The sequence below is a fragment of the Delphinapterus leucas genome, chromosome 17 (assembly GCF_059928025.1).
Source record: "Delphinapterus leucas isolate spDelLeu-1000000601 "Yukka" chromosome 17, BTC_Dleu_Yukka2, whole genome shotgun sequence".
NCBI classification, from domain to species: Eukaryota; Metazoa; Chordata; class Mammalia; order Artiodactyla; family Monodontidae; genus Delphinapterus; species Delphinapterus leucas.
In genome coordinates this window covers 58,529,248-58,542,138 of record NC_143145.1, presented here as the reverse complement: position 1 = coordinate 58,542,138, position 12,891 = coordinate 58,529,248, and the positions used below count along the sequence as shown (strand labels likewise).

Genomic DNA, 12,891 nt, shown 5'->3' with positions numbered 1-12,891 from the left:
TTTTTCTCATGCACTTTTCAATTTCCAGAAGGCTGGTAAATTATTGAAGTATTTCTTAAAGGTATAAGACATGAGTAGAATCGTCACTGTCATCACATTAATAATAGTTCATATTTTCTTCTTGCTATTAAACTCCACTCTCTGAAGTTATAATGTATTTTAAAAGAGTTTCAGAAAAAAAGGTAAAACACTTTAGCCACTTTTCTCTCTCTATTTGGTCACATCTGAAAATACTGAGAATTAGCACTGTGTGGAAATTACTGTCCTATCAAGCAATAGCTATTTAATGCATCTAAAATGTCTATCACCATGTCTGATGCTTAGGTTAATATCAAATTAATGTATTAGAATCAGTAACTTCTCAACATTATTTAATTATTATCATTATTATGACTGTTATTATTTAATTTCTAAGATAGTTCCCAGGTCCTTAAGAAAGACAAGGCAAGAGGCTGGGAGAATATTTACATGTCAAAATGTCAGAGAATTTATCAATACAATTACAAGTTTTCTGAAGTAAATGCTCTAAGAAAAGAGAGGTCAGAGGACTATATTCAGGAAGAAATCTATAGTTTAGGCAAGCTGGGCAGGATATTAAGGCCATCTTGATCACCACTAGACTGTGAGATTCCTGAACAAAGACAGAATAATTTCACTTCTAAATGCAAGTGCCTCTTACAGTTCCTGACACATAGGTCCTTACTCAAGTTTTGGCAAATGAGCATATGAATGACTATGCTGTACTAGACTACTTATCTGTGTTATTTAGGATATTTAATATATCTAGACCTCAGTGTCCTGTAAAATTAGGATAACACTCTACATCTTAGAGGCTACTGTTAAGGTTAAATCAGATTATGTACGGAAAAGCATCAAGAATAATGTTTCAGTAACTAGAATGTTTCCTTCCCCAGGCATCATGTTTCATAAACAAAGTCTCAACAAAATTCTTAAAATGATATATTGTTTTGATTATCTTTTTTTTCTTTGCTTTGGCTGTTGGGAACTTCATTTGTGTTATCCAAACATGAATATTATTATACGTACACTTGTATTCAACAAACATATTCTTTTTCCCCCCAGCTTTATTGAGGTATAATTGACATATTGTATAAGCTTAAGGTATACAAGATGTTAATTTGACACACTTATATATTGCAAAATGATTACCACCATAGAGTTAGTTAACATGTCCATCATACCACAAAATGATCGTTTCTTAAGTATCTGTCATCAAATGGATGGATAAAGATGTGGTATGTATATTCAATGAAATATTATTCAGCCATGAGAAAGAAGGAAATCTTGCCATTTGTGAAAACATGATAGACCTTGAGGGCATTATGCTAAGTGAATTAAGTCAGAGAAAGACAAATCCTGCATGGTATCACTTATATGTGGAATCTGAAAAGCCAAACCCATAGAAACAGTAAAATGGTAGTTGGCTGGGGCTGGAGTTGAAAGAAATGGGGCTGGTCAAAGTGTAAGAACTTTCAGTTGTAAGATAAATAAGCTGTGGAGATCTACCAACATGTTCTTAAAAATAATCAGCCATAAGGTACAACAATGATGACTCATGACAAATGTGTATGAAAGTAGCATAACCTTAAACTTGAGACTTCCAAACAAAAGTTTGGATAAAGTGTCATCATATCCCTTATCTGCAGAAGAAACCAAATCACAATGAAAATTATATGTACTGCTATTTCAGGAAACTTTTGAGGTGAAATTTATACCTTGGATTTGGTGCTAGCCAGTATGTTTTCTTTAAAATCCCTCAACACAACATCATAGTTGAGTCTAACACCAGCAATATCAACTAAAGCATTAAACATTACGACTTAATCTGTGACTGTGGGCCAAAAGGGTTACTTTTGTTCTTACTGCTTCAGCAGTGGTCTCATTGTCTTCCTTTGTTTGCAGAGGTAGATATACAGCAGCACTGCTCTGGCTAGACAATGCTTGGTCTTCCATCAGACACTCACATGGAATAGGTCTCCACTTTGCACTTCAGAACTTGAGTTCAAAGTCATTGTGTTCCATTAGACTGGTTGGAGGTGAAACCAACCCTCTCTGATGGGCTATGTATGCTATAGCAGGTTTTCTCCACCCTGCCATATGTAACGAGTGTCAGGACAAATACATACACTTATCCAGAAAACCAGGAATAACAAACCCTCCTCAATATGTTCTTTCAATTTTCCTAACATAAGAATAGTTAGAAAGTAAAGGACCATTAAGTTGACCATCTGGGGAATATAAAATGACTTGCCTGTTGTACAGTGGTTAAACACAGAATTACCATATGACCCAGCAATACTCTTTTTAGGCATATACCCAAAGGGGATGAAAGCAGGAACTCTAACAAATGCTTGTGCACTGATGTTCATTGTAGCACTATTCACAACAGCCAAGAAGTGGAAACAACCCAGATGTCTATTAATGGATGAATAGGTAAACAAAAAGTATATATATACAATGAAGTATTATTTAGTTATAAAAAAATGGAATTATGATATGTTACAACATCGATAAACCTTGAAATATTATGCTAAGTAAGATAAGCCAAACAAAAAAGGACAAATATTGTATGATTCCACGTATATGAGGTACCTAGAATAGGGAAATTCATAGCAACAGGAGCAGTCACTGGGGCTTGGTGGGCGGGGGCAGGGGAAGAAGGGAATGGAGAAGTATTGTTTAATGGATACAGAGTTTCAGTTTGGGATGATAAAAAATTTTGGAAATGGTTAATGGTGATGTTTGCACAACATTGTGAATGTACTTAATGCCACTGAATTTTGGCATTAAAAATTGACTACAGAAAGCTTAGAAAGGTAAATTTTATGTTTTATATATATATATATATTACAACAATAAAAAATGAATAAACATTTTAAATGATTACTCCCCTGCAGTAGAGATACTCCATTCATCACGAGATTAAATTTCTTCCAAGCTGGGGAGTGTTGCATGGTGTCATAAAAAATAGCTCCAGACATGGATTCAGAAGTCTTTCTCTGAAGCTTCAGCTCTGTCACTTACTAGTGATAAAAATTTGAGCTAGCCCCTTAGGTCCCGTGCACATTAGTTTTTTCCAGTTATAGTATCCAACAGAGTTGTTGTGAGGACTTAAAATTAAAAGGAAATAATTCATATAAAGTGCTTTGTAAACAACAATTGTACAAGTGGATGGGGGAAATTTTTTTTACATTCCTTTAAGGAGCTTGTTAATAATATTATCACTAAAATGTACTTATTAATTCCTATTTAAATGCCCTAAATTATTGTTATTGTTGGTAAGACTCAAAGTGTTTTTTTTTAAATTTTTCTCTATATAAAGTATTGAATCACAAGTTTTTAGAATAAAAAGGAAATGCTGGATTTCTGAGGAAGCTACATTTCTATTTACTTTTCTAACAATGAATGCGTCATTAAACCCTTTCATTTATATTATTTCTATACCATTTGTTTAATGCTCATTTAGCCTCAGTATATATACCTTGGAAAAAAGGATAGCTATATTATATCTTGTCTGGGGTAAAAAAATGGTCCTACAAGTAGTTCAAGTATTAAAAAATTAATTTTGATTTCTGCTCTCATTTTCCATTCCAAACCACTCAATCCATTATCAGTCTTTTCATTGTCAAACATATAATGAGTTTGATACGGCATTATATCCAATTAGACATTATCTTGTAAAGCCCTTTGGATACATAATTACATTGAAAAATAAATATTTAAAAGTAACAAATGTATTGCTATTACATTATAAATTAATACCAAAATTGCTGTTGTCAACAAATAATTTTTTGTTTCCCTCCTTAGTGGTTATGTCTTTGACTATGATTACTACAGAGATGATTTCTACAATAGGTATGTAAATTTCTCATCCTTCTTTCCCTTTGACTTAAATTATATTTTAACTGTTCTGTACATTTCATTCACAGGTATTATTGATTAATACATTTAAATAATATTTTACAGTAAAAAAAAAGTCCCAATAAAATATAAGATAGCCAGATTTTTCTATTTTGATTGTACATACTGAAATATAGTAGATCTTGGACTTTCAGAATTCAGAGGTGCTTAAGCCTAAAATTTGGTTTCTAATGTTTGGATGATATTCTAAAGATTTAATTAACCCATATTATTTTCCAGATGGGTAGGTGACTTGGAATTCTTCAAGACTGAGAGATTTATAAATTCAGAAAATGAGTACAACCTTCTAAAATACATCTGCTTTCATACAACACATAGATTCAGTGAAAATTAAGGACAATTCTTGCTTTGCATAGCAGTGTGTGACCATAAAAGAAAACCATGCAGAGTGATGTTAATAATCAATGGGGGGAAATAGGATTTTTTCATGACCTTTAACAATTTTTTGTCAAAACATTAAAAACTCTTTTATGTTATAAATATACATATTTACACATGTATACATATATTTAAATTCCCTCTTCATACGTATAGGAAAATACAGTGAAACTAATAGCTATTTAGTACACTAATTTAAAATTTTAACACTGTTATGTAAAAATACTGAGAATTAGTGTGCTTCATTTCTTTGTAAAAGAAAGACTTATCAAAAGTAATTTGAACAGCACTTGCCTTCTTCTTTTATTATAATATGGAGAAAGCACCTCTTTTATCCCTTGGTGAATTGTCATACTCCCAAGACTGGATCAGCTTTGACATTTTATTAATATTGTGAACTACCTCTGAGACTTCCCTCAGTGTGTGGTTCTTTTGCCAAGTGTCACTTCCTCTGGGACATCTTTGTCCCCTTCCAGCACATCACAACCACTTTCTTCATTTATGTCAATATGTTTTAATTTCAACTTACAATTGCATATTTTAATATAACATCTTTAATTTCTGATATTTTCCTTTTAGATGTAATTTTATGTAAAGGAATGCATTTATCTCTGGCTTAAACCACTATTTTGCTTCATCTGTGGGCATCATGTTTAAGGAAGTCAATTTATGATACCTTGTGGGAATTTTTTTTTTTTTCAGGTAAACTGTATATCAAATAGCTTTGTGGATTTTGAAGGAACTTTTTGGCATTCAGGGCCATTTTTATGCTGTGCAAATCAATCCTTAGGGCTTTCTGGGGAGCATACTACTTAAAATTCATATAAACATATCGGATGTAATATATATATTTGGAATAAAAAAATATATTTTATTTTACTAAGTTCCTCTGCCTCCACCTGTAGAGTCTCTTGAATACAAGAGTGTCCACAGCCCTATAGTCAGCTATTTCTCCTCTAATTCCATTTACATTTAATTTTAATTTTATTTCCAGTGTTACTTTTCAATTCTTTGCTGCACCAATCCCTTCTTTTTATTATCCATTTTTATAAAATGCCACATGGATTTATCACCAGCAGACAAGGAAACAATACAACTACACATTTGCTATCCGTGTGTGAACTAACAGATGCACAGGGACAAATCACTGACAGACTTTGAAAGAGGTGATGTGATTGGCCACTGATCATCATGAGCATCTGTCATTTACTTATTGATTTGTGGACTGAAAAACTAGCAGCAAAGCTTGGACTTTACGAAATTACTCACAGTTAATATATATGTGGTAACTGAAATTTGTTTTTTGCTGTTGGGGGACTGGTATTATTTAACTAAGCATTGGCAATTGAGATATTAGAGATATACAAAACAAGGACTGACTGTGTGTAGATAGATCATTGGACCACACACACACACACAAAATGATTGTTTAAGTCTTTAATTGTTAAGTTAAGTTAAGTAAATATTGTTTAAGTCTTTAATTGTAAATAAATTCATTCAAACAAACAAAAATTCCAAGGCATAAAAATGCAAACAGAGAAAAACAGAATAGACATTTTAAATAGGGAAGAAACTTCATAATCCCTTGTAAGGGTCTTGTTCTCTCTGCTCCAGCCATGAGGGTCCTTTTTCAGTTCCACAAGAACACGGTGTTCCTTCCTGCCTGGGGACCTTCTTCTGATTGCTCCTTCTCATACCTCACTCCACCGTCTAGTTAACTTGACTTCATCCTTCAGATCTCAGCATGAACACCTCCCTGAGACTAAATGAGGTTCCTCTGTTCCCCTCTCAGCACCTGTTACTATTCCTTCACAGCACTGTTCCTGGTTTTTATTGCTATATTTCTCTCTGCAACAACAGTATTTGATTTATGTCCTTCCTTCCTCCAAAAGGGCAGGGAAGATGCTCAGTTTTGCTTATTGTATCCTCAGGGACTATCATCAAGTCTCACACATAGTGGATACTCAATTTTTGTGATTAATTCATCTCCTTAGATTTAGAGACAGTTCGTTTTCTCCAAGGTCACATAGTTAATTAGTGGGAGAACTACAACCATAAACTAGGTCTCCATTTATACTCAACAACCAACTGTGTGGATACGCAAAACAGAAGAGGAGCAATGTCAGTCTATGGTTTTACATAACAGGAAATAGGCTTATCTGCATGGAAATTAGATCCACAACCATATCTTTATCACCACTATGTTCAAACTACTTAGTTAAGCAAATGATTTCTCTAGTCAACCCTTTATGACCAAACATGAATTTTTAAGGATGGTTTTCTCAAATAGTTTTTATAATTTCTATAAAATATAATATTTTATTTTAAATATTAAATAGCTTATAATAACTTGTCCTAATGATGTGAAGATCTGACAGCATTAAAATAATCCCAGTTACTACGAAAGATAACATTTAGATATTCTTTATTTAAAAATTTTAGTTTTTGACAAATGTAAATTTTAGTTTTTGACAAATGAAAAAACATTTTCTGATATGCTTTTATGTTTCAGGATGCAGAACACTGTCTTCATTGCTATGAATAAAGTTTTCAATTAATATACATTGTCTTTTAATCTGTTAATATGAAAATGCTTTTGCATTGTAATCTCTTAAGTATTTTCTATCATGTGATTTCCTTCCACATTGAAAGAATTTCTACCTAAAATGAAGTAGATGGTAGGAGACCCAAGTTCTGGTAATTAACCTGTAACTTTGGGCAACTAGGCAGGTTTTCAGTTTTTTCATTTTTAAAATGAAGCCAATATTTGCATTTGCATTTTATGAATAAAAATCATTAGATAGATTAGACAGATGATAGATAGGCAGATAGGCAGATTTTACATGCAAAAGAGCAAGAGCCTTAATCAGCAAATAATTACAGAGCCTGAAGCTTTCAGATGACACTCCACTACACAAAAAAGCTAACTCTGAACAATTTCCAAAATCATTTATTTGTCTTATATAAAATCTGTTTGGTTTATAAGTGTTCAAAGATCAGTATGGGTGTATTGCTAATAGACTCTCTGAGCAGTCTGTGCCCTCATTAGTTTATGTTTCATTTTTTCACTTGGCTAAGGAAGACAGAAGCATCTGCCACTAGTAGAGGTAGTCAGGAGTTCCCTGTGAACATAGATCCCCAGGAAAGGAAAACAGAGTGGAGAGGCTGGAGAAGAGAAAAAGCTTACCAAGTCAGTGTTAACAGTTTTATCCACACTAATTCCTCCTTAGTTACTCTCTGCTTGTAGTTATGGTCAATTTTTTTTTCTCTTTTTACTAGTGGTGCAAACTTGGACAACTTATTTAATACCACAAAAACTATTGTCTCATCTATGAAGTGAGCATGAAATTAATGCCTACCTCAAAAGATTGTTTTGAGGATTAAATGAAGTAACATATTTTTATGACCTGCATTATGCCTGGTATGTTTTTTGTGCTTAATCCATGTTAGCTACTAGTAACCATTAACAGTAACCATTAACAGTGATGGAGAATATGTTTCTTACACTGTTATTCATGTAGCAGTGTCCCTATGACTGAGCAATACACTGGTTGCTCAGTTGTCCTTCCATAATAGTCCATCGTGACACCTCTGGATCATTCTGTTTGCACTGTTTTCCCTCCTCCTACCCCCCCCCCAGAACATTCTAGTTGCAGCTGAACACTCTTATCTGCAGAGAGAGACCATTCAGTTATTTCCATTTACTCCATGCTGCTTGGTTTTCTGTCAGGAAAACGGAAATCATACAGTTATGTTGAACAAGGAGAATTGCTTGTAAAAACTTTCTATGTATTAAGGAACTGAAAAGACAAAAACAAATAAACAACAACAGTAAAACCCACAGTGATATGATGGAGTTAGCAAACTACAGGAAGCAGCTACCACCTCTAGGGTTGGGGAAACAGAGGAAAAGATGGGATTATCAAATATCACTGTAGAAAAGGGGATTTGCACAACTCACAATGTGAGTAGGAGGTTCTGCTTAGCTGCTGCTGCTGTATCTGAGCCCAGAGGGGGAACCGGTGGGGCTGGAACCCAGACCTCTAAGGGGGCAATACCAACTGGTGCCAGGGTCTCTGAGGAAGTGTGAAGACTGTTCTGCAAATGTTGCAAAATTACTCAAACTGGATTCAGTTGCTACTACTGGAATGAATTTTTGCTGCCAGGGTTAAGAAACAAGGCTGGAGTAACGCTGACAAGAAAAGGGACCCAAAACAAAAACAGGAAGCAAAGCAGGAAGGGTCAAGTCCTCTCTTCCTCTTCCAGCCTCCTTCTCAGGTCCTTAATTGGCTGAGCCTAGCAAGGAGCCAGCTGGACCCCACAGAAATGTGGTTTGCAGACTCCCAACCCCAGATGTGACTGAATGTCTCACATAAGCTGAGAGATAATACCTTAATAACTGACATTGATTTACATCCTATTGTTAGCCTATTTCTGCCAGTTTTGGGAATTCTAATGTAATTGGGGATTTTCAACCATTAAACTGTTTCAGCTTAGAAAACTTCTCTACACAAAGTTCCATCTTAATGTGATTGTTTTGGTACATTTATCCAGCAGTAATTTTTCCAAAAATTAATTTAGTGTCTATCCATGGTTTCAGGGATCATGAAGAGTATCACTAAATAATAGAATTGAGTGGTTATTCTAAACTTTCATTTTTTATATTACACAAAGAATTGCCCAATAATTTACAGCATTCAGTGGCATTGTCTTTTAAAATGTCAAGTGTGACTCTACATGAAAAACATCACATGTTATTAAAATGAAACATAAATATATATACTCTTCCAAGTAAAGTGAAAGGAGGAGTATACCTAAAATTATATTGAACACCCCCGAGGAATGTTTTCAATTTCTGAGATATTAGCAGTTTTAATCCAACCTTTTTTCAATAGTATCAGAAAGGCACTGAGCCATTTATAACCTCCAGTAATGAATAAACGTGTATTGACAGAGAAAAAGAAATGCCAGAGCTGCTTTTCCATATTATATATATATATATATATATATTAGTGATTCAAAATCTGTATTGTTCAGATCTAGATCCATTTTGACCTTGTGTAAATTAACATAAGAGAAGCTACCAGAGTTGCAGTTAATGAAAAATACTGTGTCAAGTTGCACTTGTCTCAGATCATTGATTATAGAGCACAGTATATATTCATGAATACTGGAAAAACGTATTAGCAAGAAGCAACGCCTGTTTCATTGTGCAAATTTAAATTACCATCTGATAGAATGGCATTCCACTTAAAACACTGGAAACCGTAGCATGGCCCAGTTGACAAAGGGTGTGATTTGGAGTTAGAAGCAAGTTTCAGGCCTCGGTGTGCATGTGTTGACTGGTTAAACGTGGGGGAGTCATCTCATCCTTTTTTCACAGGTTTCCTTCATGGGCAAAATGGCTTAACAACACACACATTACAGAATTGTAAGAATTAAATAGGAGAATCATTTTATTGATTTATAACCTCACCATTGCTATTTAATTACATTCACTTTTTAATTACCCAAAGCTGTATACAAGATATAAAAGATAGAAAAATTGTACAAAATATAAAGATTAAGTTAAGATCAAAATATCACCAAAAAAAGATCATTGACAATTTCAGAAAGCCCTTTAAAAGCATGTTCAAGAAGCATTTGTACAAGATTGGGGATGGAGCCCGATGTGGGGTGGGTTGTTGGCAGGGGTGGCTTCACTGAAAATCTTGGAAAAGTTTAGGGAGAAAAAACAGAAATGAGAATTACTCATTGGCTGGTCTCAAGTGAAGTGTGCTTCTAAAAAGTATTTTCGGATTCAGTTGTAACCAAAAGCTTATTTGAAGTCCAGGTAGAAATTATAAACAGAATTTTGAGTAGTTCAAACAGTATAGAAAACAGATATACTAATAGGCTAGAATCATTCATGTGGATTTCAAATATATCCTTTCTTACAAATGAATAGGCACCTTAATTTGGTTTTATAGACTATTTTTATCAGAAGTTAAGCATGCTGAAGACAGAAGGGTGCAAGGTTGAATCAAGACAGAGCTGGAAATCTTCTCTGGTCCTAGAGTTAATGATCTTCATTTATCTGCTAAAAGACCCCAGTGAGAACACAGCCCTGAATTTGTTGTCAGAATTTGGCTCTGGGCAGGTCAGTTATTTAACCCTAAGTCCAGACTACATTGTTTGGTTAGCGTTTAACCACATAGGGACTGTAAGTTTGGGTTCATAAATAAGGAAAATGAAAAACTCTTTTTTATGAGGGAAATTTAGAAGAAAACAGGTAATTACTGCTTCTTAAATTACTATTTATCTAAATGAAATTTTAGTGTTCAGTGTAATATGCAAATATTACATTTTCATTTTTTTTCACGAATTTTAAAATCACATTGGTTGACAGTGAAAAATAGGCATCAAGTCAAAAGTCCATCAATCAAGTAATGATTTACTAATCTGTGGTGTATCTACTTGAGAAAATGCACCACAGCAATTAAAATAAACATTAGGAAGACCATTTAGCAAACTTGAGAAACATTTTTAATATAAATCAAAGAGAATTAGCCAGGATACATGACTGTACATATATTATGTTTTCAGTTATGTGAAAAATATGGATGCTTGTGGAAAAAAAAAAAATAGAGAATGACAGTAGTTGTTTTAGGGTGAGAGATTGGTAGTTGTTTTTTTTCCATGTATTTTTTTCTGAAAATACATGTAAATGTTGCTTTATTATTGTTGAAGTTTAATAATAATAAACTTTTAGTAAAAACAAGAATTCACAATTATATTCATTTTATATGTCAATATAACATTAAATTGCCTTTGTCCAAAAAGCAGCTTATTAAAATAACTAATATCCTTATTCTTTCTAGAGACAAGGTATGTCTATTTTTATCAAGTAAATCAATATTAAAATTGTTTACCAGTTTTTAGCTTTTGCTTGATAATGAAATTATACATGAAATAATGATATTATTAAAGAAAACAAAATTCCAAACAAGAAATGGGGACATGAAAAGTAGAAATGTTTATTCAATAAAATAGACCCTCAAACGTCCTCAATTTGTTGCTTTTATTAAAATCTGACTACATTTATGTTATTTACTGATTGAAAGTAGGTCTTTTAAAGTTTTTATTTTAAAATAGACCTTAGGGAAGGGAGAATTATGTGTTTGACTTCATTATAAATCATTAGCTATTTGACCTGTAAACATTATGGGAAAAACAGTATTCTAATAATATTAGGGAAAATGAAGGACAATTACAGAAAAGGAAAGGGAATATAATTCTGGGAGTGGAAGAACAAAAAAACAAGAGGAAGGAAGAAATTTTAAGCTTTAACTGACCTTGGAGATTTGGATTCCATTTAATTCTATTGTATGGCAATTTTTGTTGGACTATTTTCTTTGATTTGCTATAGACAGGATTCGGATGAGAAAGACAATGCTTGTGTCTCCTTCACAGCCTGCCTTTCACCTACTTCCTTCTGCATTTAGAAGAGCCCCTACATCTCATCTTGCAATCCCAGAAAGCTGACCCCTTCCCATCCTTATCTTGTTATGTTTTTATGCTTTAGGACAATACCCAGTCTTCCTTCTTTTTATTTCTGGTAAACTCAACTTTGCCCAGTGAAAATTAACAAACACCCCAACTCCATTAAAATTTAAAATTATGTTCTCACATGAAATGCCCATTTAGCTTTGTTTGTATATTACAATATCACTTTTTAAAAATTAAGTTCTGATGCCGCATATCTTCCCAACACAGTGACAGAATAAATTGGTAAAACCTGATTCCATGGTGAGAAAGGAGTCATGTTTCTTTGAAGCAACACATCAAAATATTCAGAGAACAAGGGTTACTTCCTATAGGAATTTACAACAAAGAACAGAACACACACTGAGCATTTTACTAAAATGTACATCCTATACTAAAAGTATGTCACAAGTACAGTGAACAAATGTAGCTCTCTTTTCTCCACAGGAGAGTAGGCCTGGCCAACACTGGAAGTTTTGTAATCCCTGTTTGGAGGGAAGCAATAGAAATATTGATAAACATTGCAGTTAAAATATTATTGAATTGCATTGTAATTGAAGTAGCAGTGAATATGGTGACTTTACTTGGCCTGCATTTCCAGTATAGCATTTTTACATCATTATACATTTTAGTTGTGCTTTAGAAATTTTCTTAACCCAGTGTATAGAGTAGTTTATTTAATGAACCTGCTAAATTGCATTTTCAAGTCCTGGGGAAATTGTTCCTCCAAAAGAGTTTGCCATTCATCTCAAGCAGCAACTTCTACCCTGGGAGAGATCAGTCAATTGTCATATTTCTTTTCGCTCAATAGCTCTGGGTGTTTTAGCTCATGAAAAGTGCCTTAGTATCTTGGTTCACTGACTTAAGTTGCTCTGTGATTTCAACTTATAAATAAGTAATGTAGACTTTGTTTTGTGATTGAAATGAGGGGCAGGCTTAGTTGACCCTTTTGATTTTCCAGCCCTTAGTGGTATGAATGAGATTCACAACCCTTTTCAGCCTCATCCTGTCTATATCTTTTGAAGTAAACTATAATGTGTTGACATC

General features: G+C 33.6%; 1 protein-coding gene across 1 annotated transcript in view; it reads left to right on the top strand.

Annotated features, from left to right (window-relative positions):
* The window catches only part of RALYL (RALY RNA binding protein like), a 131,719-nt gene that overhangs the window by 66,269 nt on the left and 52,559 nt on the right, over positions 1 to 12,891 (top strand). Inside the window, exon 3 of the mRNA XM_022554992.2 lies at positions 3,829 to 3,876. Coding sequence (XP_022410700.2) covers positions 3,829 to 3,876 — 48 coding nt within the window. The remainder of the gene's footprint in view (positions 1 to 3,828; positions 3,877 to 12,891) is intronic.